Genomic DNA, 27,587 nt, shown 5'->3' on the forward strand with positions numbered 1-27,587 from the left:
CATTTGACCAGCATAAACCCTTAACACAAAATAATGAGTGCATAATTTAATAAGTAGCAAAGCAGATTTATTTCTATATATAAATAAAATCATACGCTCACAAATTCACAAAAATATGAAAATATTTTTTGATTTATGATTTTTGCAAGTTGTAATTATCCTACTTTATCATCTAATTGTGTCATGAAGAAACTTTAATAATTATAAAACTTAGTAAGATATCATTAACCTGCAAATACATTAAATTAGTTATCCGGTAGAAAAATGTATTCCCTCTGTCCCAATTTATGTGATATAGTTTGATTAGGCACAGAGTTTAAAAAAAAAAGGACTTTTGAAACTTGTGGCCTAAAATAAGTCATAAATATTTATCTGGCTGTAGATTATTTCATTAAGAGTAAAGGGGGAAGTTTTAAGTTAGATTATTTCTAAATATAGAAATGTATTATTCGTTTTGGTACAGACTAAAAAGGAATGTATATCACATAAATTGGGACAGAAAAAATAGTAGGTTATACTTATTTAATGAAAAATTATATTTTTATATTTTGAGTTTTGGGCCCGAACTTAGCACGAGCCTTTCATGACTAGTGTAATGAAGAAGGAGACAAAAAGTGCAAGATTCCTTCTTAAAAGCTTCCACTATCAATATTCTATGTATTGAATGCTCCACTACTAAGTTTTAAAATTAGAATAATGCATACAAAGCCTAAAAGTTGTATTTATAATGGTCCAAACATGAAAAATAACTTAAGACATAACTTCTCCGTCATCAGAAATATGGGCTGTAAAACAATAATACAGTCCGTAAAAACTGCAATTCCACCATAGAATTCTGAAGTCTTCAACTTAGGTCTACTTTTCACGTTTCACTTTTATGGACCGTAAACAGAATACGATCTGTATGACGTTTCATGCAATAGTTTCTGTTGCAGTTTTTATGGTGAATTTCACGGGCCGTAAAACATTTCACGGTCCGTAAATCCTCACCGTATCTTGACTTGTCTTGAATAGGGTTCTATTGATGTGTGAGATAAGGAATACGGTCCGTATAATCTTTTATGAACCGTAAGCCTCACCGTAAAATGGGATCCCTGTATCTGCCTTCTGTACTTCACATTTTGGCCCTTTTTTTTTGCTATGTTCTACGTAATCGCCTTCACATGATTAAAACACCTACAACAAGACAAAAAACATCACAAACGACTACAAGTTATTTGAAAACAAGTAAAACTTTGCATAAAAATGCATCAAATGTATCGTACTTCTACGACATATCAGTATACGTATCATTTTATATAGACATAAACATTAAAACAGATTGCTAGACTTAACATACATTAATTATTGAAAATGACTTAACTGCAATCCATTCAAATTAGTGGAAGATCAGAACCCAACCTGTACGGACTTTTTGGATGATTATTTGCTTTTCCTTCGGGTGCAACTTGCAATTCATCAATTAATTGAAAATTTTGATTGGTGTGGCATCCTTCTCATCTATAATTAGGAACCTGTTTGCACATATGCCAAACATTTATGTAATTTATTATAGAGATAGATTCATAATTTAAATTTTGATGAATCGATCTTTAAGGAGCGCAGAGCTCATTTTACTTAAAAATTATTAATTCAGATCTAATATTTATAAAAAAAAAATTAGTAGATTTTCATGTTATCTATGCTTCACATTAAAAATACTAAATTCGGATGAACCCATTATACCTAAGAGTTGCATCCACCACTGTTTTGTTATATAATAGATGACAACAATAACATACCGAGTGTAATTTCATAAAGTGGTGTCTGGGGAGGGGAGAGTGTGTACAGACCTTACCTCTAGGAGATAGAGAGGTTGTTTCCAATAGACCATCATTACAAGAGAACATAGAATTAGCTACGGCATTTGTCGGTAATCCCTAGCTAATCCGTCGCTAAATAGCTCCTCGCTAATAAGATTTTTTTTATAATCCGTTGCTAATCCGTAGCTAAATGAGATTAGCATGAGATTTTGCTGTTTAGCTACGAAATTTTATCTGTCGCTAATTCCATGTTTTCTTGTAGTTTGACTCATTATTATAGAATACAGATGAATGATAGAAATTGCCACTACTAGAAAATCACTATTTTCCCACTGAAATTTCTCACTGAAAAATGTCCAGTGGCTATTTGCACGGTAATCAGTGAGAAAAGAAAAAAATAGAAGTGTTTTCATATGGAAAAATTAAAAGATTTCCCAGCATTTCAATAGAAACATCTTTCTCGCCATGCGTTTTTCCAGTGAGCTAATTTGGTAGAAATGAAGTGGTAAAAGCCTATATTTCTAGTAGCGTGCTATGCATCGAATTAACATGAAAATTATTATGTGTGGATTGCCTACTTCAAGAATATTTTTATCTTTAGATATTCTTATCTTACCGGCATTACCGAAACAATGTATTCTTATTTTAAGTTACATTCTGAATAAAATAATAAGTAAACTCCCCCACAAGTTATGAAGTATTAGTAGAGTGGGATTTGATATCGAAAACCAAACATCATATTAGATATAATTTTTTTTAACAAAACCATTGTTAGTCATCCAACAGTTGTATTAGTAATGCAAATTAAAAATAAGGCGTTGTAAAATTGAGCATTTGCTGTTATGATTAACTGAGATTCAACTATTTTCACTTTGCTTCGTAAGAAAATAAACCATTTATTTTAGCCATGCAAAATTATACGCTAAGATTAATTTTCCTTATGCAGCCAAACAAACGATCCGAAAAAGTCAGAATTCAGTTCGTCTTTTTTTTTTTTTTTCGAGAAATGGTAGAAGTATAATTTTTTTTTGTTCCCACCCGGTCTTCGATATCCGCACTGAAGCTTGATTAAATGCGGATTAGCGCCGCGTAGAGCCTATTCGGGAAAAGCGCTCCCTACCAAAGATTTTTTCATACATAAAGCTTGAACTCGAAACCTCTGATTAAGGGAGGAGCAGCCTCATTCACTGTACCGCATCCTTTGATGATGAAATATAATCAATTATCATCAAATATGTTTACGAAATCATTAAGCTATACATTTACTAGCCTTAGGGAAAATCAACGAAAGAACTCTTCTAATCTGAGAGAAATTGAATTCACGAGTTTAATGTTTTCACTTAATATGGGGTAAGGTGTGAGCCCCACATTTTTTATATTTTAATCTTTAAGAATATGAATAATTTAAAAATAAATAAAAATAAAAATTGTAGATACTATATTAAAAATAATAGCAAATTCAAAGTAAAATATATAAAATTTAATTTAACTATTGGGCCATTGCAATATACAATAATATACCGAGTGCAATTCACTAGTGTGGTTTGGAGAGGGTATGACGGACACAGACTTTACCCCTGTCTTTGTGGGACAGAGAGGCTGTTTCCCAAAGATCCTCGACTCGAAAGAAAAGAAAGGAAAAGAGAAGATTGTTGGGATCAAAATAATCAAGGCGTCACGCGGAAGCTAACAATTGCAAACTTTGAACGACGATAAATCAGACAACAAAGAAAACTATTCTAAAATATTATTATTATATGATTTGGCCAAGTGACCTACATATTTGAAAACTAATATAAAAAAACATTAAAACTATGAGAGAATAATCTCCCCCTAAATGAAATTCTTTTAATGACTGCATTGTGGATGCTTTTCTGTGTGTTTTGTGTGAGAGAGACGGATCTTCAATTTATATAAGTCCGAAACTTTTCCTCCAAGAAAGGACAAATATGGAAGATATCTTTTCCACTAAGAAAATCTTTTCCATCAAGAAAACATTTTGAAATAAAACACTATTACGGTAGAATCCAAATAAGGTAGGAAATTTAGGCAATCCCTAATAAAGATAAGAAAAGAAAAGCGAAAAGAACATAAATGAATGCGAAACAGATAAAAAAAAACATTCTAACCAAATTTTTATTTTAATTGTAAAACAACAAATGGTATTTGATTAAGGGGAAATTTCAATAATGTACAATTTCGCATATACAATTACAATTGCGTAGCCATATTTTTAAATTACACCCCGCATAGTTACTTTTTCACAATATACAACATTATACAATAATATACAACTTTATACATCTCGAGTAGAAAATACATCAATCTTGTATAAAAGAGTATAATAATGTATAAGATGTGTTTATCTCCAAGAAAATTCAATTGTATATAACAATATACAACATTTTTCAATTGTAGTGAGGGTACAAATATATAATAGGCTTTTGATGTGAGGGTACAATTAGGCCATTTTGGGTACTTATTTTTCCTAAATAGTCATAGAGAGTTATTTCCCTTTGATTAAAGCAAAATATTACTTCCTCCATTACATAAGTGGTTTCTTAGACTTTTCAATTTTTTCAAAATAAGTGGTGCTTTAGGGTTTCAAAGAGAACATGAACAGATTCTTCCAAGATTACTCTTATTTAAAATAGTCAAAATTCATTAAGTACTTTTTTTTCTAGAAAGTAGTAAAACTTGGAATAGAGGTAAGTTAGTAAAAACATTCCTAATATTCTAAGAGTGAATAATTTATTAAAGGGTGTGCATGAGCCTAAAAAATCACTTATTATAAAACGGAGAAAGTATAAAGAAAAAACAAAGATACTCTAGGGCGGCATAGATATAAGACAAACAATCCATGAGTTTCGGTTCCAACATGAACGACTCGGCCGCCGATAGATAAATGAAGATTTATAGATTGGGTCATTTGCACTTTTGCTCCTATTTCGTAGTTGTCTTTGATTTTTGTCCCTCATAACAACGAACTTATTCACGGGATATAAATTTATATTTTCGTGTCATAATGTCTCATAAATTATACCTCTCTTCATTAAAGACTTATTCTTGACTTATACATAAATTCGATTTTGAAGTGAAAAAATAATTAAAAACCAACCCGTTTGAATGGAAAACCGTGCAATTTCCAAAATGGCCATAATTTAGGGGGCATTTTCACTTTCGTGCCTAATATTAATTTGTGCTGGTTTTTAATTTTTGACCCTCCTATCAAATAACTTTTTTAACCGGACATAAATTTATATTTTTGTATCATAATTGTGTTTGGCCCCCTTAAACAACTTATGTCCAGTTTGATTTTGAAGGCCAAAAATTAAAGACCAACACATTTGAAGTATAAACCGTGCAATTTCATCGATTTTTTTCACATACTAGATGGCTTATTTAAACGAAGAAATGCTATTTTTTAATTTTTGGTAAATATTCTCGGTTTAACTCGTTTTACTTGTCATGTTGTCTTTTGCATGGTTTTTTAAGGAAACGTGAATTAGAATTATAATTTGACTAATTTGCCTTATTCATTAGTTGATCTCCATTTGATATTAATCTCTTTTCATATTTATTAGAGTAAGGAAAAAAATGAAAAAGTAATTAAATTCTATCTTATTTTAATATATAAGTATTTTAAGTATGTTGTTGAACAATAATTTCATTTGCTCCCACTAATGGGTTGATACGCATGTGGCAATGAGTTCATCATTATTGATTTAATTGTTTGATTTTCTAAGCACTTTTTTTTTTTAACATTGTTTGTTTTTTTAATATGGGATTAATTTTTTTTATTATTAATATTGCTTGATTTGTTAATATGGGTTCCACTTTTTTTTCCCGTGAGTTTGGATGTGGTGGGTTCCAATTTTTTTATTTTTTTTAATACTGGTTGGTGTTTAATATGGGGCCATGAAGAACTTCTATTTTTTAATTTTTAGTAAATATTTTTTGCTTAACTCATTTTACTTGTCATGTTGTTTTTTACATGGTTTTTTAAGGAAACGTCAATTAGAATTATAATTTCACTAATTTAGCTTATTAATTATTTGATCTCCATTTAATATTATTTTTTCTTTTATGACATTAATCTCTTTTCACATTTATTAGAGTAAGGAAAAAATGAAAAAACATTTAAATTCTATCTTATTTTAATATATAAGTATTTTAAGTATGTTGTTGTACAATAATTTCATTTGCTCCCACTAATGGGTTGATACACATGTGGCAATGAGTCCATCATTATTGATTTAATTGTTTGATTTTCTAAGCATTTGTTTTTTAAAATTGTTTGTTTTATTAATATGGGATTCACTTTTTTTTTTTAATATTGCTTGATTCTGTTAATATGGCGTCCACTTTTTTTTTCCCGTGAGTTTGGATGTGGTGGGTTCCACTTTTTTTTTTTTTTAATACTGGTTGGTGTTTAATATGGGGCCCATAATCTTTTTTAATATTGTTTGTTTTTTTAATATGGGATTCACTTTTTTTTTAATATTGCTTGATTTTGTTAATATGAGGTTCACTTTTTTTTCCCGTGAGTTTGGATGTGGTGGGTTCCACTTTTTTTTTTTTAATACAGGTTGGTGTTTAATATGGGGCCCACAATGTTTTTTAATATTAGTTGTTGTTTAATATATATGGGGCCCACAATTTTTTTTGCTTGATTCTGTTAATATGGGGTCCACTTTTTTTTCCCGTGAGTTTGGATGTGGTGAGTTCCACTTATTTTTTTTTATTTTTTTTTAATACTGGTTGGTGTTTAATATGGCCCCATAATTTTTTTTAACATTATTTGTTTTTTTAATATGAGATTCACTTTTTTTTTTAATATTGCTTGATTTTGTTAATATGGGGTCCACTTTTTTTCCCGTGAGTTTGGATGTGGTGCGTTCCACTTTTTTTTTTTTTTTTTTTTTTTTCTTTTTAATACTGGTTGGTGTTTAATATGAGACACACAATTGTTTTTTTAAATATTAGTTGTTGTTTAATATATATGGGGTCCACAATTTTATTTTTTTATAATTTTATTTTTGGATGTGGTGGGTTCCATTTTTTTTTTTTTAAATACTGGTTGGTGTTTAATATGGGCGCATAATTTGTTTTTAACATTGTTTATTTTTTTAATATGGGATTAACTTTTTTTTTTAATATTGCTTGATTTTGCTAAAATGGGGTTCACTTTTTTTTTCGTGAGTTTGGATGTGGTGGGTTCCACTTCTTTTTTTTAATACTGGTTGGTGTTTAATATGGGGCCCACATTTTTTTTAAATATTAGTTATTGTTTAATATATATGTGGTCTACAATTGTTTTTTATGGGCCAATTTAATATGGGACCCAAAAGTTTTTTTTAACATTGTTTATTTTTTTAATATGAGATTCATTTTTTTTTTAATATTGCTTGATTTTGTTAATATGGGGTCCACTTTTTTTTCCCGTGAGTTTGGATGTGGTGCGTTTCACTTTTTTTTTTTTTTTAATATTGGTTGGTGTTTAATATGGGGCCCACAATTTAAAAAAAAAAATATTAGTTGTTGTTTAATATATATGGGGTCCACAATTTTATTTTTTACAATTTTGTTTTTGGATGTGGTGGGTTCCAATTGTTTTTAATACTAGTTGGTGTTTAATATGGGCGCATAATTTTTTTTTAACATTGGTTGTTTTTTTAATATGGGATTTACTTTTTTTTTTAATATTGCTTGATTTTGTTAATATGGGGTCCACTTTTTTTTTCCGTGAGTTTGGATGTGGTGGGTTCCACTTTTCTTTTTAATACTGGTTGGTGTTTAATATGGGGCCCATAATTTTTTTTAAATATTAGTTGTTGTTTAATATATATGTGGTCCACAATTTTTTTTTTTTACAATTTATTTTATGGGCCTATTTAATATGGGGCCCAAAAGTTTTTTTTGAACATTGTTTATTTTTTTAATATGAGATTCACTTTTTTTTTTAATATTACTTGACTTTGTTAATATGAGATTCACTTTTTTTTCCAGTGAGCTTGGATGTGGTGGGTTCCACTTTTTTTGATTTTTTTTAAATACTGGTTGGTGTTTAATATGGGGCCCGTATTTTTTTTTAATATTAGTTGTTGTTTAATATATATGGGGCCCATAATTTTTTTTGCCTGATTCTGTTAATATAGGGTCCACTTTGTTTTTTTTCTGTGAGTTTGGATGTGGTGGGTTCGACTTTTTTTTTTTTTTTTAATACTGGTTGGTGTTTAATATGGGCCCCACATTTGTTTTTAACATTGTTTGTTTTTTTAATATGGGATTCACTTTTGTTTTTAATATTGCTTGATTTTGTTAATATGAGTTCCACTTTTCTTTTAATACTGGTTGATGTTTAATATGGGCCCACAATTTTTTTTAAATATTAGTTGTTGTTTAATATACATGGGGTCCACAATTCTTTTTTTTACAATTTTGTTTTTGGATGTGGTGGGTTTCACTTTTTTTTTTCTTTTAATATTGGTTGATGTTTAATATGGGCCCACAATTGTTTTTTAACATTGATTTTTTTTTAATATGGGATTCAATTTTTTTTTAATATTGCTTGATTTTGTTAATATGGGGTCCATTTTTTTTCTCGTGAGTTTGGATATGGTGGGTTCCACTTTTTTTTTTTATATAATACTGGTTGGTGTTTAATGTGGGGCCTACAATGTTTTTTAAATATTAGGTGTTGTTTAATATATATGGGATCCACAATTTTTTTTAAATATTAGTTGTTGTTTAATATATATGGGGTCCACAATTTTTTAATTTTTTTTTACAATTTTTTTTTAGGGCCTGTTTAATATGGGGCCCAAAAGTTTTTTTTATGGGGCCCATCAACGGACGTCGAAGATGGCCCCAACTCGTGCTTCTAATAAGTAGTAATACTTTTAGAGGGTGTTTTGGATTAGCTTTTTAAAGTAGCTTATAAGCTAAAAGCTATAAGTTGGATATACTCAACTTTTAACTTTTGACTTCCTTTTATATTTTTTTAGCCTAAAATCTAGTGCTTAAAAACACTTTTTATCTTTCCCAAACACCTTAAAAAGTAAAAAAACACTTAAAATAAACCAATTTAAACACCCTCTTAACACAAGAAAAATAAAATAAAATTTAGGGGCACTCAAGTGTTGACATTTGACATATACTGTATCATGATAAAAAAGAGGTATTGGCCCTTTCCAATATGCGTCATTATTTTTTTTAGACTTGAAGAAAGCCAACTACGTACGTGGTGACGACTTGTAAATTGCAAGGGTAACCCGCCCGCACCCGCATACAAGTTCCCCGACCCGACCCGAGTCACCTCAAACCCGCCCAGCCCAATTGAGGTCCATTTCAAACAAAAACGTCCACTTCAAGAATTTTCAGACATCCTTAAACCCTTTCTCTCAAAACCCCTGGGAAAATCCCTTCATAATGGGCAACCAACGATTTGGCAGAAAACGAGGTTCTTTCTCTTTCACTTTAAAATCAAAATCAGGTTCTTTGTTGCAATCAGCTTTTACTTATCTGTTTTGTTTCTTTCTTTCTTTTGTGTGTGGAAAGGTATGAAGAGAAGATATGAAGAGAAGCCTTCAGGGAAGAGTCAGAATGTGAAGAAAAATGGTCGCTATAGTAGAGAAGAAAAGCTCAATAGAAACCCCTCTCCAAGTGCCTCAGGTAAACTCATTCATACCATAATGCTGATTTCAATATAGTTTTCTAAAGAATAAATATATATATATATATATATATATATATATATATATATATATATATATATATTTACAGTATATTGTAAACAATGTTACTAAGGAATAATTAGTGTTAGTGTAGCAGTACTACTAGTGACCGTTGCAGGGCCGGCTCAATGGGAAAGCAACTGTGTTAGGCCCCAAAAATTGGAGACCCCAAAAGTCTTACTCCCTCTGTGCCAATTTATGTGACATTCTTTCCTTTTTAGTCAGTTTCAAAAATTTCGATGGATAAAAATTTGGCTTGTTGGTAAGGGATTTTTGCCTAAAAAATAAAAATAAAAATCAAATACATATATACGTATAGAATTTATTAAACAAATTTATGGCCTCTTATTGAGGTTTAGCATTAGGTCACCAATTTCTTGAAGCCGCCCCTGGTGTCGGGGAGCGGATGGAAAATATAAGCTATGGGTTAAGCTGAACCTAGTAGCTTTGACTCAAACTGTTTATATGTGCAATCTACTAAATATGTACAAATATTAAATTTCCAACTCAATAACTCAAATGGTCAGTGGGTTCAGTGGCATCCTGAACCCATAAAGTTCAAATCTTGGATCCTCCTTGTGACAAGTTGAAGTTTTGGAAATAATATTGAAGTTAGTTTCGAAATATTAGAAATATTTAAAAAGTTATAATTGAAAATGATCGTGAAGAAACTGCTGGCCTAATAATAGTAGCCATAGATGGAATGGGATAACGAGTGTAATAAAAAAATAAAAACGATTTTTCCTTTGTTTGTGTTCTGTTATTTGCCAAAAGTTCCCTTTTTTTATTTTTTTTTATTGTTTTTGGGGTGGGTGGTGGTTAATAGATGATTCAGGAGAAGAAAACTCAGAGATAGCTTCGGAGGAAGAAGTGGAAGCACAAAATGAGGAAGAAGATGTTATGGCTTATAAGGAGCCAACAATGTATGATAGTTTGTTGGAGTCGTTGAGGTAATAAAAAAAATTGCGACATCTCGTAAGTATTGTTTTAAATGCTTGTATCTATTAAATACTTGTGATCATGATTTCTTGAAGTGTCAATTAGTTACTTCAATTTTGTGTATTTGGTTTTGCTTTTTATGTTGAACTACCGAGCTCTATATTCTTTAAATTAAAGCAAAGTCGACATTTTTGAACTACTTCATGCAAGGAAGTCTTTTCTGATGTGCAGGAACTCATAGATTTTCATACTATGTACCCTATCCAACTATTAGGCTTGATAAACAAATGAAGAAAGGTTATTATTGCTTCGAGGTGTATGTTCAACCTGAAATGATTAGGCTTGTAGCACATCATGATTCATGAGGACCTCGTGCTCTCTCTGTCTTTTTTATGAGGGATAATTATTTTGCAAATAATTAGTTATGTTCTATGTAAAACAACAATAACTAGGCCTATCAGCATGTGGGATCTTCCAGGGGTTAAACTCGTAGGTATTGGATTGAATATGAATACTTGTAAACAAATGGTCTGCTTTCAGTGGGCTGGAGGTTGTGCAAGTATGGGGTTTTTTTGTGTGTGGGGGTGGGGGGGGGGGGGGGTGGGGTCGTCCCCAGTACTTGTGTGTGTAGTCAACAGTAACTATGCCTCAAGCACAAACTAGTCGAGGCTAGCTATATGGATCCACAATATGATTCCGCTCCATTTATTAAGTTCTTTATGATTGCTGAATTGTTTTTGCATTGTTACAACCTTCTTTAAAGCAAAGGATTCTAATGGTTGTAGCACGTGTTGATCCTATTGTCATGTATTTTGGAACCATGAAGCTACTCGGATTATATCATGATAATGGATGAATTGGGTGCAATTTTAGGACAAAACGAGGAGAATATAACACAGACTCAGAAGAAAGTGGAGACGATGTTGAGGAAGCTCATGGTTCCTATGATGATGGCAATGAAGGTAAGGCCTTAAGGACTAGTTGGAATTTGCTTTTTACTCTTCGTTGTTGTGGAAGTTATTCCTTGATGTTTTCCTTATCAGAAAAAAAGTTATTGCCTTATGCTTTAGTTATCGAAAGTTATTGCTGGATGTTTAATGTTCTTTATTTGCTCTTATATTCCATAGTCTTTGAGTTTCTTTAGACGGTCATTGCTGCTTCGAAGTTGTTTAGGGAGAGACTGGGATTTTTAATGCATATAAGTGAGATTGGAAACTAGTGGTCTTTCATAAATGTCAACTCTACAACTGATCTGAATTTTTCTTTGAACATTTACTTTATAACTGATCTCTAACTAGGTTGGACCTTTTCCTTCTCAATGTTATCAAAAGCGAAAAGCGCAAAAAAGCTCTAAGGTCAGCCTGGGGCTTTAAGCGCAAAGCGCAAATAAAGCGTGGGCTTTAACGAAAAAAGGCACAATGGTGCAAAAGTACAAATATATATATGTTTAGTCAAAGCCTACTAATAATAAGCATGAATAACAAATATATGGACAAAGAAATTGTAAGAAATTATGATAAAGTTAAATATCATCTTCTATTGTCACATTTTCAAGAGAGGCTCATTGGCAAGGAAAAGTATGTCTTAGAGCCTTGATGATGACACTGAAGCGCACATAAAGCGAGGCGAAGCGCTCAACATGCTTTGAGCCTCGCTTTAGGGCTTAAGCGCGCCTTTGATAACACTGCTTCTTCTTAGCTAAGTTTATCATCCTCAGTAGATTATACTTGATATTTGAGTAGTGAAGACCATTAAGAGAGGCAAAGCTTGCAGTTTTTGACTGGGAAGTGTACCATAGTAGTTTTTGGGTCTTCAGTGTGCCATTTGTATTCACGAAGAACTTAGATTGCAGGCACCAGCACAACCTTCTATCCTTTCTTGTCAGTTCATCATAGTTTTTTTTTTCCAGCTTAAGCTTTAAAATGGAGACTTATTAAGTAGGTGACCAAATATTGATTCGAGAGGGACTATTTTTATGGAGAGATAGATCTTTATGTCAACTGGGGTTTCTTGTTTTCTCAAAGAACAGGAGTATGTTAAATGTCTTGCTGCTAGATCAATAACTTTAGGATTCTTTTTCCTATTGATGCAACACAAAGAGTTATGGTTTTCAACTCGATCCTAATAATATCATTTCCTGCGGGTTTAGAATTTACTTTTCTAGTAAAAAATGACTTGCTGCTCCTGGCTTTTCTCACTTGGTGTCAGTTGGGTTTATGGGTTACTAATATACAATACATGCTAAATTTTGTGTACATAGCTGGTATTTTCCTTGACGAACCAATGTGATAAGTAAGATTTGGGAGGGTCTTTCTTGTCTTAATTGTTTTATGCGGAGAGAAAAGAAGAGTTTCTTATGAGTTTTAGTAGCTGTTTAGGTAATAGTTCAGTTGAAGTTGAAAAAGAGAGTATTTGACGTTGAAACTGAAAAAAAAAGTGCTTGGAAGTTGAAGTTATGTTTGGCCATGTCACTTCGCCTTCAAATCAGCAAATTGGTATTTTCAGTATTCCATTTGAAGTTCAAATACTATATGCATGAGTATTTGCAAATAATGAAATGGTATATATTATCTAACGGGCCCTAAACTGCATGGTGGAGTAACAGAGTTCTCTTTTCTTCTTTTATGTTTTTGTCTTAAACAATTTGGTTAATTATTTAGCTATTGATCAAAAAAGGGACAAATTTTAAGATTCATGAACTTCCTTATCAAAAAATGATACTTGGCTGCACTTATAAAATTAAGCAGTAGAGAATGAATCATTATTTTATTTCCAAAGAGATTCCTACTAGTGCTTTAAATCGTACTCACAGATATAGCTAAAAACTGTTAATTTGCTCCCGAAGATCTCATGTTTCTATTCTATGGCCGCAAGGTCATAGGAGTATTAGTATGGGAAGTAATAGATAAAGAAACCCCCTATTTTCTCTCCCCCTCCTCCTCTGTCTCTATCTCTTTGCTTTCGAACCTTCTTTCTGAGCTAAAAAAAGGGAGACAATGAGATAATTTAAAGTAGAGATATAGCTTGGTTTTGTTATGTATGAATTTGTGAGCATTTTTTCCCCTTCAGTGATTAGTGAATGAGCTAGTTTTCCAACTTGTGGTGGAGCTTTATTTTGGGCTGCTCGGTTACGGAGGCTAATACTGCTGCGTTTGGACGCTTGTATGAAGAACTAGGGAAAAAGGCAGGGCGAGCCAAAGTGAGAGAGAGGAAGGCTCGGGACCTGGATCAAGTAAAGTGTATCAAAGACGAGGGAGGCGAAGTTTTGGTGGAAGATGCCCATATTAGACGAAAATGGCAGTCTTACTTTCATAAACTCTTGAACGAAGAGGGGAACCGGAACGTCTTATTAGGCGAATTGGAGCTCTCAGAGAGCCGCTACGATTTTGGGTACTGTAGGCGGGTCAAGATTGAGGAGGTCGAGGGGGTTATGCGTAAGATGAGCGGGGGGAGAGCGACCGGGCCAGATGAAATTCCGGTAGAATTTTAAAAGAATGCGGGCAGGGGAGGGTTGGAGTGGCTTACGCGGTTGTTGAATGTTATTTTTAGGACGACGAAGATGCCTGAAGAGTGGAGACGGAGCACTATGATCCCGTTGTACAAGAACAAAGGGGATATCCAGAACTGCAACAACTATAGGGTTATTAAGCTGTTGAGCCATACGATGAAAGTTTGGGAGAGACTGGTGGAAGCGAGGATGAGGAAGATAGTGTCTATTTCGGAGAACTAGTTCGGATTCATGCCGGGGCGTTCGACTACAGAAGTCATTCCCCTTGTGAGGAGGTTGGTGAAGCAGTATAGGGATAAGAAGAAAGACTTGCACATAGTGTTTGTTGACCTAGAAAAGCCTTACGACAAAGTCCCAAAGGAGGTACTATGGAGATGTTTGGGAGCTAGAGGTGTTCCTGTAGCTTACATTAGAGCGATTAAGGACATGTATGATGGAGCCAAGACCCGGGTGAGGACGGTTGGAGGTGATTCAGAACACTTCCCAGTCAAGATGGGCCTGCATTAGGGGTCCGCTCTTAGCCCGATTTTGTTTGCTTTGGCGATGGACGCACTGACGCGCCACATTCAAGGAGATATGTCGTGGTGCATGTTATTCGCACATGACATTGTGCTTATTGACGAGTCGCGGAGCGGCGTTAATGTGAGACTAGAGGTTTGGAGACAGACCCTGGAGTTGAAAGGTTTCAAGTTAAGCAGGACGAAGACAGAGTACTTAGAGTGCAAGTTCAGTGAGGTGATTCAGGTAGAGGATGAGGACGTGCAGCTAGATGCTCGGGTCATCCCGAAGAAAGAAAGTTTCAAGTACTTAGGGTCTATCATCCAAGGGAATATAGTGAGATTGATGACAATGTCACACATCGTATTAGAGCTGAATCGATGAAATGGATGCTCGCATTGGGGGGGTTGTGCGATAAGAATGTGTGGCCTATACTAAAGGGAAAGTTCTACAAAGTGGTGGTTAGACCGACTATGTTGTATGGGACGGAATGCTGGCCAGTTAAGAAAGCTCATGTCCAAAAAATGAAGGTAGCAGAGATGCGGATGCTGAGATGGATGTGCGGGTATACCAGGAGAGATAGGATTCGGAATGAAGTGATTCGGGACAAGGTGGGTCTGGCCCCTGTGGTGGATAAGATGCGGGAAGGGAGGTTGAGATGGCTCGGCCATGTGCGGCGAAGATGCACCAGTGAGGAGGTGTGAGAGGCTGGCAGTGGTGGCCTAAGTTACTCGGACTCGGGTGCGGGTGTCCGATATGGGTGCGGATATAGAGGTCGGATCCTTCATGATCTAAATTCTAAGATTCGGGGATAAGGATCCAGGTATAGGTACGGGTGCGGGGATTCGGCTAAAAATAATTGAAATATCTAAAATTAGAACTATAAAACCTAAATTATGAGATATTATGTGGAAAACATGGGGAGAAAATATTGATCAAGAGGAGAATCCCGGAAGGAGATAAAAGGAAAAGGAGTGACATAGAAATTTTAATATACAAGGTATTCCATTTTCTGAGTGACATAGAAATTTCAATATGCAAGGTATTCCATTTTCTTTAAGTCCATCTCAACTTTTGTTTTGATTATAGAAATCATTGGATCTGTCCGGAATTTCTTCGTTGATTTTGGTCAAAGTACAGAAAAGCGGTTGACTAGATCGGGTACGGAACCCACACCCATACCCATGTCGTGTTAACACGGGTGCGGCACCGAAAGTGAAAAGTCCTAGTAACTTAGGTGGTGGTCTTGAAGAGAGGGAGGGGTAGGCCAAAGAAGGCCTGGGGAGAGGTGATTCAGCAGGATATGACGCTACTTCAGCTTACCGAGGACATGACCGGTGATAGGAGGGTGTGGAGGTCGAGTATCAGGGTAGAGGTCTAGTAGGGGGCTGGGAGGATTTCTTTTCCGTATTAGGAGTATTATTATCTTTGTTTACTAGCTTGTTTTTTCTAGATCTCTCATATAGCTTGCTTGTTTCTTTCTTTAACGTCATTTATCTTATTATATGTTGCTATTACTACCTATTATTACTGTTGTCTTGGCACCTTTTCTTGAGCCGAGGGTCTATCGGAAACGGCCTTCCTACCTCCCAAGGTAGGGGTAAGGTCTGCGTACACTCTACCCTCCCCAGACCCCACTATGTGGGAATATACTGGGTATGTTGTTCGTTTTTGCATATATTTATTTGTGGAAATAGCGTCTACTGATTAGTTTGTCATTTTTTTCCTTTCAATGTTATGTTTGGAAATAGGCAGTGATAGTGATGCTTCTAGACTTAGCGAACCTGGTGCTAGTCTACATCAAGGTGGTCTGGGAAACCCTGTGGGACGGATTGGAGGTACTGAAACTGACGATGACAATTCAGAGGCTTCTGGTTCAGATGAAGAACAAGAATTGAGAGTAAATGGTCAACCTACAAGAGGGGCTTGTGCAAGCACAAGGTCTGACTAGTTTCGATTGAGTTTGTTGCCTTTTTTTTTTAATTTTCCTTTCATGTTCCAGTACTTGTATTTGTTCACTTGTTTATGTTTCATGAGTATGTTGGACTATGTTCTTGATATAATGCACATGTCTCCTCCTCTAGGACAAATCAAGGTCCGGGCCGCCAAAGGCTCATCTACGGCGTGCTTAAGCCCTGAAGCTAAAAAATATTTAGGGAGGGCACTTCACCTCTCTTAAGTTGTGCTTAGGTGGGGCAAGGAACTAAGATGTGCGTCTCATTGCTCATGAGTTCTACTTGAATCGAGTGGTACGAATGATAAATATAACCGGTGTAGAGATATACTAGTAATTGTTAAGGAAAACATTATGAAGTACTTGAATGATGGGAAACAGCTTACCCAGGTGGCTTATTGAAGAAACTCTAGAGATCAATTCCTTTATGCATAACATGGACTATTTGGAAAGAAAGGAACAAAAGATGTTTCGAAGGCACTATGGAGCAAATCCAGATTATAAAATTTAACTGCCTGTAGCACTTGTATTTCTGGAAGGACGGAATACTGTCTGAATTAACATGATGTGCTAGACTTGCTAGGAACATTTAGGAATTTGGTGTAATCACGTCTAGCTTCCTTTTATTTCTTCTCCCCCCCTGCCCCCCCCAAAAAGTAATTTTAAAGTATCAGCTCCATACTGTTTTCTTTAATAAAATCTTACTTGAAGGGAAGAGTAACCCAACCCAGAAGATAAAGCTTAGTTGTATTTTGCTTTTCATTTTGTGTAAACAGGAGTACATAGAGGATATTGGGGCTCTAATGCTATCATTGGAGTCTTTATAGAGCAATTTTTGCATAGATTAGTTTGCTCACATTCTCTGTAATTATGGCTTCACTGCCTTTTTTTGGTTTTAATACAAAATGCTACCCTCTCAGGAAAAAATAAAATAAAATTAACCTTATCAAAAAAAAAGTTTGACGGTTGATGAAAGATTTTGTAAGTTAGAAGAAGTTATGATGATTGTTAACCTAACATGTTCTTTCCATGCATGCAGCTCATTTCACTCTCATTTGGATCACAAGTTATCCAAAGAAGAGGTCGACAGGCTGGAGAAAAAGAAATGGACTTACAAATGGGTGGTAGCCATGTCAAATCACAAGTGGAGGGGGACAGGCGAGTGTTTTCTGAAGGTAGCTGTCTTGTTTGCATATTGCTATATCTTCCTTATTCTATTGTTGATTGCTTCATAGTGCTCAGGCCTGTCTCCATATTCAGCTGTTGTAGATCTTCATTCCTTCATCTCTTAAGATTTGGGAAAAAGGTCTATTAGCTACGTTCAAGTAGTATGAATCTGTTAAATAATTAAATAGTGGTCTTTGATTTTCTTTAATAGTTTAATTCACATCGTTGCAAAATTGACATCTGGATTGCTGGAGCATCTTATGTCTTTGCTAGACCTAACGTCCAATTTAGTGGCAAATTTGGGCGATAAATCTATAGTGTATTTTGTCGTCCAAATTGTTTGAAAGCGGTATCCTGCTTAACATCTTCTTCTAGGATTTAGTTGTGTATTTTTCAAAAGGAACAGAAAAAAGTTCATGGACAGTGCTGTTGCAGGTGGCTGATAACTATGTCAACTGATAGAGATTCCGCTTCGTTCTGGGTTTCTTTAGGATTGTAATTCAATTTTCATCTTGCATCTGGCTTTTCTGATTCATCTTGCATTTGGCTTTCTGTTAGATACTTGTTAATTCCAATTATTTTTGTTTTCAAACTTCAAAATTACAGGTGCAGTGTTACTTATTGCAGTTGTCTGGTTACTCTGCAGTTCTTTTTGGAATTTCTCCTTTTTAATATCCATTAGTCTCTTTGCGAGCTATTGCATAGGAGCTGGGTTTACCCTGCGCACCCAAACTATGTTACTCGGACTCTTCAAAAATATGGACGGGTGCGTGTCGGATCCTCCAAAAGTAATACATTTTTTGAGGATCCGACACGGGTGACGCAACATTTTTGGAGAGTCCGAGCAACTTAGCACCCAAAGGGTAGCTGCTGCGGGTTCACATGTCATTAAAAAAAAATAAAAAAATATCCATTAGTCTAAACTCGTGCATGTGCGCGCGTGCGTGTCTTTCTTTTGGGGATAAAAAACTTAAGTCTGTTACAGATACCGACCCAAGAACTCTATTTTCTAAAATGTTGCTCCCTATATTTGTATTGAGTTACATGTGTACCATGTTTTTGATGCTTGATGAATAAGTTTAGGTGAAATTCCCTTGGTGACTGTATTAAGGTTCGCGATGGAATGCCTGTAGCTTGAATTGCTGAATAGAGGAAAACCTTGCAATACCAAACTGGACTGCTCTTTGCTATCGATAGATTTACTTAGTTAAATTTTATGTATTGCTTTTCCACAACAATCTTCTCATACAAGAAGTTTCATTGCTACTTTGCAGGAGCCAGACAGCTTCTTGTTTCATGGCTTGAAGCCAACACTACACAAGCACTGGTTAGGTATCTATGAGAAGTCTGGAGGCGCAGATTTTGATTCATCAAAGCAGAGATTATTTTTCTCCGTCTGTAAGTAAAGGCCATCAAGTTGGTTTTGGTCATTTACTGGTGTTTTACTTATCAAGTGATTATTGCCTGTGGTCTGATGATTGGTGGACAGAACTATATGTGTCTGTTTCTTTGTTAATTTGCGACGTGTGGAAGATATATCAGTCACAGTTAGCAACCTTTAGAGTAGATCATTAGTGTGACTCCAGAACCGGATGTTCTTTCAGTTTATCAATCAAAGTTTTCGTGTCACTTATTTCCTCTTGTTCCATGTGGTTCCGCATTGATAGTTGTGGTTTTACTTCTAGCATTATTTATTCTTGTCTGAAGTAGTGTTTACTACTAGGTGTGATTTGGAGTAGTCGAAGTAGAAAAATTAGTTTGAGTTAATCTTGTGGAAAATTCGGAGCAAAAAAGATATTATCAATGGTAGAGAGATCTTTTAGGCTGCAGTATCAGCTAATATGTCATTTTGTGGTGAAAATACAATCGGACCTACGCTGGGTTCAACACTATAACTCACACAACCGCCCCCCTCCCCCCCCCCCCCCCCCCACCACAACAAAACCAGAAAAAAAAAATCCCCCTGAATAAGAAGGCTACAAAATCTCTGATTGAGCTGCCACATGGTCTATTTAAACATCAGCATTCACTTATGGTGCTGTTATTCTTGATCGGTGAACATCCACTCATAATGCTGCAAAAAATTTCACTAGATTAAAGCTGACTCTTCTCTAAAAAGTAAACATGCTTCACAACGTATTCAGCTTTAATTCTGATGTGATATTTCCTACTTAACCAATAAGTGAAACCATCTCTAATGATTTGCACCTTATGTATGCATCAGTGACACTAAATGTTGTTGCCCTCGGAACTTTCAATTGTTGCATTATGTAGGGTTTGGTGATTGGTTCATTCCCTCGGGCTTAAATTTCATAAAACCGAAGCATAAACAAATTACAAGAAGTTACGATCTTACTTGCAGTATCATATGCTTACATTAGGATTTGTAATTCATCAAAATTATCTAGATTATGGGAATTTGGTTTTGGCGATTTTTGAGGGAGGGAAACAAGAATGAGATAGGATGTGTATTTCTTCAACGAAGGAGTAATAAAGGTGAATCGGATATTATACTTATTCAGGTTAACCTGATGGATTTATCTTGCTGTCCATGTATTACTTTGTTTTCTGTTCTGCTATTTTTTTAGTGTCGTAATTGCTATTACTTTCTTTATTCTTGTAGGCAACAGCTACCGGGATATTCTGCACCACAACAAGAAACCCTTCTATCTCAAAGGTCAAGAAGAAGATTCAAGTACCATGGATGCTTATATTATGCATTCTGTAAGAGCATCTACTTCTTTTCACCATAATTTACTAGTTCAAGTTCGAGTGATGTGGTTCATATCCAAAATTTCAAACATGTCTTGGTTATTTAAGGGAATCATTTTATGCAGCTCAATCATATTTTCAGAACCAGGGATCTTGTAAAGAAGAACGAGGCAAAACTAGCTAAGCTTCAGGAGAATGTGAAAGCAAATGTCCTTAATAATGAATCCTTTCTTGACCGTGGGTTTACTCGCCCTAAGGTATTTACCTATTTTCATTCTTATTCTTCTGAAAATAAATTTGTGCGAAATAGACGGATTTTCATTTGCCTTGACGTACCCATCGATCGGGTGTAATAAGGATGTGAGTACTTTTGTGTTGATTCTTCAAAATACAGTAGAAATTAGCAAAAACCTTGACGCACTCGCACCACATATTTCCCAACATCAATGCTGGATATCAAGCTTGGTATGTTTTGTTGAAGGTGCATCCTTGTCTTGTTTACAAATTTATAGATAATCAGGGCTGTGATATGTGAAATTGAGGCTGTTCTTAAAATAAGATTTGTATATGGTAGTGGGAATTGTGTGATTTCATTAAAAAAAGAAAATCCTGTCCTATACTCGGTATCTGCACTTTGCTAGCATTATCTTTTGTATTGTCTACGAAGTTCTACTCTTAAAAGTTACGGTGGAGTTGGATTATTGCAGAGGAGACCCATGTTGTTCGGACTTTTCAAAAATGTCAATGGGTACGTGTTGGATTCCCCAAAAGTAGTGTATTGTTGGAGAATCCGACATGGGTACGGCATCGAAAGTGAAGAGTCTGCAACTCAGGAGGAGACTACTTGAAGTGCAACTATAACCATCCAATCCTGCTCTTAGTCTTTGAAAGAGACACTTCAACATATTCCACCCCTGACCCACATTTTATGTGTATCACTCCTGATAGTTTGGTTAGCCTTTAAGAAGTTAAACCACAGCATTTCCCATCTCCAAAGAATTAGAAATACCGTATAGCCATTAGCCTAGCAAATTCTCTTTTCAACTGGACAATTTCTTTTTTGTCTAGGACTGATTGGCCTGTTAATGTGTAGATACATGTGATATGACCTTCCACATTCTTTTTCGTGATTTGGTAAACCCTACCTCCCAAGCTCTCACGAGGGACCAATGGTGGTTCTTCCACTTCTTCTCTCAGTGACTCGAACTTCCAACGTCTTGGTTTGAAGTGTAGTGCTCTTGCCAGTACAGCAGCCTCTCTTGTTGATATGCTCTTATACTTATTCAGTGATCATTGTTCATTTTTCTGCTTTAATATTTTACTTGTATTTCAGCTAGGGATATTAATATATCTTTGAAAAGTTCTGATTATGCCAGTGGATCAGATCCTATGGATAAGCTTCTTTCCCTTTAGAGGTTCCGAATCCCACTACCTAGTCATTCTATCATAAGATGTTCTTTATTGTCTGTCCCCCTGACATTAACGACCTGCTCAACTGTCTTTAGACATAGCAAAAGTACAGTTGAGTATCACCTGAGTTTAGGAATTAATAGCGCTTTTCAGGTCCACTCACGGTTTTATATTCTGGATTTAAATATGAGCGTGATCAATTTTCATATATATATATATATATATATATATATATATATATCTATATGAAAATGGTTTGGCTTAATTTACTTGATCGTACTTTTGTGGTTACATCCGTTGTTTGAACTATATCAATTTTTATACAATGATCTTGCATCTCTCGGCATCCGCTTGTGTATCCTCATCATTTACGGAGCACTGTGGACACTTACACTGTTGATCACTTTCTTGTGGTTAGTTAAGTTGTAAGAGTATTGGTCATTTTCTTGTGATTGGTTCAGGTTTTGATCCTTCTCCCTCTAGCAAGTGTTGCATTTCGGGTAGTCAAGCGGCTGATTGATTTGACACCTCCGAAATACAAGGTACATGAGCTTTTGCATTTTGTGAATTCTTATGCAAAATAAACTCAACAATGCGTTCCCAAGATTTCAGCAGCAGGTTCCATGAGATGTTATTTAATCGTGTTGGAACTAAGCAAGAGTATTGTTACTTATGCTGTTGCTGCTTAACCTAGAAATTGTAGTTAGTTGCTGCTAAGTGCACAAAAGTTTTCCTAGTAGTAAGACTAGTGATGGCGACCAAGCACCTTGCCAGTTTCCACAGACACCATATGCTGTAAGATACTCCCTCCATTCCATAATAAGCGGTGTCTTAGGCTTTTCATTTTGTTTCAAAATAAGTGGTGTTTTAGGATTTCAAGAAGAAATTGATCTTGTTCTTCCAAACTTACCCTTATTTATAATCAAGAATCATTAAGTAGCTTTTTTTTTTCTCTTTCTCTAGGCACTAATTAGGGGTATGCTAGTAAAAACACTCATATTTTTCTAGGAGTGAGCAATATCTTAAGAGGTTTGCATAAGCTAAAAACACCACGTATTATGGAACGGAGGGAGTAACATATATCAAGTATGCTATTTTAGTTTTGCACTAATATGCAAACTTTTCTTAATCAAATTAAGCAGTGATATGCTAGTGAGTAGGTATTTTCTTAATCAGTAACGGTATAATTTTATATTTTTATGCAATGAAGCTGGTAGTGAGGAATTTGCAGTAAAAGGAATTACATGTTTGATTTGCAAAATGTAGCTACAGTTAGAAGACTAGAATGTATAATGACCCACTGCGCCTTCATTTTAGGGCTCGCAGTGAATGTTTAGATTCGCAGAAAAACGTTTTGGCCTTGTTAGATGTGAAATAGTTAGACCTAGAGAGAGATCTTAAAGTGGAGCCCGTAATTATGATTAAAAAAACATTATTCAGTTAGGCACCACTTAACCAAAGATCATACTGCTAATTTTGGCCTCATATAGGCCTGTTTTAGATGAAGATATACCTTTTTCGTACTTTATTAATGTAGTGTTTTAATTACAATCTTTTACCTGATCAAAAAAATAAATAAATTAATGTAGTGTTGATTCCTTCAGTCTTATGTAGAGGAGCATGAACGTTTCTATAGAGAATTTGGAGCTGGAGTAAGTGAAGACAAGGAGGATGAAGATGCTACAGAAATTCCTGAACTAAAAAGGACCTCAAAACCATCTGATTTTCAAGCATTATTTGGGGGAAATAACAATGATCATTTCATGATTGGAATTAAGTTCACTAGGTATATTTCTCAACTCTGGTGAAATTACTAAAACATTACTACACCATGAAAGCTGCATTTCTTTGTCCGAGTACTTTTCAACTTAGATGCTTTATATGCTGCTGGTAAGCATTATTCAAAGGACACATAATTTGCGCATTATTCAGTCATAAACAACTTGGTGAAGTACCTATTTATTATGCAAGCATGTTCCTATGAGAAAAGTTAAATCATTCTATCTCCCCTTGTATTCATATCCTCCTGGTTTGTTTAGTTTAGGACGTTGTATGCTGCATGTCATAGTAGCCCTTCATACACATCTTGCTAAATAAAATCAAAATTTATAAATGAAAAGTGATTAAATGAAACCCACAATTTTCAAAAGTTTCATGTATGTTCATGGGCCATCTTGTGGTTGTATGCTTCCACTTTGACTAATGATGCTTTTACTTGGTTTTAGTCTAAGTAAGCTTTGACTACCAATTCATTGATGTTGCACATAGTTCAACATGGAATATATGAAATACATGAAGATGGACTAATCAAGACACTAATTCTGTTCTTACAGAGTAGGGTAGAATATGCGAGCAGCACTTATAAGTTAATCAATTTTGTATATAGATATGAGCAACTCCACTGTATAATATCAATATTATGGAGAAATTTATATAAAGTATCTTTATCGTCATCTTTTTCAAAAGGAAAATCTTATGCATGTCGTTATTTTAGGAGGAGCATAAAATTGTACGGTGACTTCTACTCGTCAGACATGATTGTTGCTTCCCCTCTTGGCCTAATCAATGTAAGTTTCCTAATAAATGCACTTGCTTGATCCTCATTGCTCTTTTTCATTTTATGGTGTTTAGATCATTCATTAAATCCTTGATTCTCTCTTATGTTTACAGGATATTTTTCCAGAATACAGAAATGAAAGGAATTTTTCTAAAATTCAAAGCCATAAGTTTAAGTAATAAAGGGAACTTGTAAATCGTCACCTCTTGACTGATTTTTTTGGGGAGGGGGACGTAATCTGTAACATGCTATACGGGCCAAGTAAACATCATGCAGCCTTCTATAATCTCAGAACTCTGTTCTTCTAACTTCTATACCCTGTTTCAATATATCAACAGATTTTCTCAAAGCTTATTCTCTTAATTCTAACGCTATGCAGCTCTAATGTGAAGTATGAAAGCCGTTTTTAATTTAAGCTGTTACTAACTTTTTATTGATTTTATTCCTTCAGAAAATCGGGGAGGCAGAATTATACAAGGATAAAAATGTCGATTATCTTTCTTCTATAGAGGTAATCTTTGTTGGAAAAGTTATAGTAGTTTGGAAGGTTGTGGTTTGTGCTTTTATCTATTTTAGCAGTGCTCATTACCTTTATCAACTAACGGTATAATTACCATTTGAGCAGGTTCTAATTGTTGACCACGCAGATGTCATATTGATGCAGGTACGTTGAAAGTTCATCCTTACCCCTAGGATTGATTTAATGCATGTCTACTCTTTACTATCTTTTGTTCATATTTTTTGTATTCGCAGAATTGGTCACACGTGAATACAACTGTTGAACAATTAAATCGGATACCTTCCGAGCAGCATGGAACAGATATTATGCGCATTAGGCAATGGTATGCTCATATGCTGCTCTTCTGTTTGCCTTGTTGCTAAAAAAGGTGGCTTGATCTGTGAGTTCTGAATGTGGGTTCACGTAAAACATTGCGCCACCATACGAATATTGGATAAATATGGAGAACATGTTGCACTCCCTTGAAATGAGTGATGTTTTTTGCTAATAATTTGGTTTTGTGAATGTCGCTTGTAGGTATTTAGACGGTCAAGCGCCATTCTACCGGCAATCAATAATATTATCTTCTCACATAAATCCAGGTAAGTTCGTGACTTTTGTGTGGTGTGCAGGCTGTAAAGATAGATGCTAATGCTATAATTTTTAAATTCTAGTGTCATTCTTGATAATTGTCTTTATAATTAGGGCCTAAGAGCTAAAGTATTTTTCTGTCCTATGAAGACATCAATGGGTTATTCAACCATCATTGCCTCAACCACGAAGGAAAGGTCTGTCCATTTTGCTCTCCTCTCTGGTGTCAATGATTGGAATCCTTCGGATAGTAATAACCCTTGACATGATTATGTTGTGTTTCTATCTGGAGCTCTGTTCCTGGTTTAGAGTGTTATGTTGTTACTTTTTGACAGTTCTTAGTTATCCCCTTTTCCTCGGTTATTACCTCCTTGTGTTTGGTGTATCATAAGTTGGTGGCTGGGGGGAATAAGTATTTTGGGCATAGTTTGAGCATCTAGCGCAAAAGAGAGGTATATGCTTTTCAGAAGGGCACAAATTAACTTTGATGTACAAAAGAAAAAAGGGTCCAAATTATAGGTCCACTAGTTAAAGCAAATTACTGGACCAGTCTGATAGAATTAATTTGTAGACCCAAAATGTTACGACGTTGGTAGCCTTCTTGTCAAGTTGTCATATCATGTTAATGTGAAGTAGCTGGACTAATCAATCACCCATTAACTGGTGATTTGCAGCTATACTTTGAAAGCTGTAATATTTGATAACCGAGAAATCCTCGAGGACCAGTGATGCACAGTTCAAAACTCGGTGGATAATGAACCTAACCCTCTACTCTTTACCCTTAAATAGCGGGCTTGTCTGTAGCAGGCTCCAAACCGGTGAAGTGTGTTAACCACACATGACTCACTGCGCTCTTATCACTAGACCAAAACCCTGGGGGCACTTTGAAGCTGTAATTTTAGTTAGTTTTTTCCTTTATCTATGTAATTGAAACATCCTCTTGATTTTTTATTCCTCATTACACCGGTGGCGATGGATGGTTTCAGACGAGGTAGGGGTAGGCCGAAGAAGTATTGGGGAGAGGTAATTAGACACGACATGGCGCAGTTACAGCTTACCGAGGACATGACCTTAGATAGGAGGGTTTGGAGGACCCAGATTAGGGTCGAAGGTTAGTAGATAGTCTCGTTATCCTGTCTTATTAGTAGTCGCATTATCGCAGTATAATTTCTTGTGCTCTGATTTCTGCTATTATCTGTTATTTCCTGTGCTTTGATTATTTTATGTTATCTGTGTCGCTTGCGTTATTTCGTTTCCATATCGCTTTGAATCTCTTAGCCTTATCTGACCTCTTTTTATGCTTTTTTATTGAGCCGAAGGTCTTTCGGAAACAGCCGTCCTACCTTGGTAGGAGTAAGGTCTGCGTACACTCTACCCTCCCCAGACCCCACGTTGTGGGATTTCACTGGGTTGTTGTTGTTACACTAACATTGTTCTATGAAGACGATGTATGTGCCTTAACTTATGCAAAATGATGAGAAATTTCCATTATACAACATTTTCTAATTAGTGGGAGATGAAACAGTTTAATGTGAGTTTAATATGTCGTTCTTACTTTATTTGAGTTTTGAAGGGTTGCATACATTACCTTGAAATTCCCAGTCTCTTGTTCTTCGAAAATTCAGCATAAAATAAGAAAAAGTTGCTAGAAATATCCTCTGTGCTGTCTTAATACATTAATATGAAATTTCAGCATGTTTAAAATCTGAGAATGCTTAGAAAAGAGCGATATTGCTTATTTAAGTGCTGTATTTTCAGGTCAAATTGGCAAGCGAGTATTAAGGTGTTTTACCAAAGGTAGTACTTCAAATACGGCAGTGAGTAACAAAATAATGATCTTATAGTTATATTTAATAATTTAGCATGAACCGGACCAATTTCCACTGTAAAAATTTGAGTTATCACAAGGAATACATCGAGTTTTGGGTCTGTAGTTATGTCATTTTTTGATTTTGTTGATATTATGACCACCTCATCTAAAATTTAGTTTAATAGGTCTAAGATACTTATGTTTATTTTATGTGTTAAACACTACCTCTTCCCTCCAGTCTAATTGTTTTTCTTGGCCAAACACATGGACATACTATTTGAAAATGAATGGTGGTGAGAAGTGAACCTCGAGTCTGTGCCTACTCCAATAGCATGTTCAAACTGTGTTCCCCATGACACTTGCTTTCAATTAAAACCAACAACAACATACCCAGTAGAATCCCA

At 35.1% G+C, this 27,587-nt stretch overlaps 1 protein-coding gene across 3 annotated transcripts in view; it reads left to right on the top strand.

Moving 5' to 3' along the window:
• Positions 1-9,025: 9,025 nt before the first annotated feature.
• The window catches only part of LOC132603294 (protein NUCLEOLAR FACTOR 1-like), a 39,670-nt gene continuing 21,108 nt past the window's right edge, over positions 9,026-27,587 (top strand). The window contains exons 1-5 of one of the 3 annotated variants that reach the window (XM_060316291.1): positions 9,026-9,264; positions 9,363-9,476; positions 10,365-10,488; positions 11,351-11,439; positions 16,235-16,407. In XM_060316291.1, coding sequence (XP_060172274.1) covers positions 9,234-9,264; positions 9,363-9,476; positions 10,365-10,488; positions 11,351-11,439; positions 16,235-16,407 — 531 coding nt within the window. In that variant the 5' untranslated portion in view covers positions 9,026-9,233. The remainder of the gene's footprint in view (positions 9,265-9,362; positions 9,477-10,364; positions 10,489-11,350; positions 11,440-16,234; positions 16,408-27,587) is intronic. The other 2 variants (XM_060316288.1, XM_060316290.1) reach the window with 2 other exon arrangements.

The sequence above is a fragment of the Lycium barbarum genome, chromosome 7 (genome assembly GCF_019175385.1).
Source record: "Lycium barbarum isolate Lr01 chromosome 7, ASM1917538v2, whole genome shotgun sequence".
Taxonomy (NCBI): Eukaryota; Viridiplantae; Streptophyta; class Magnoliopsida; order Solanales; family Solanaceae; genus Lycium; species Lycium barbarum.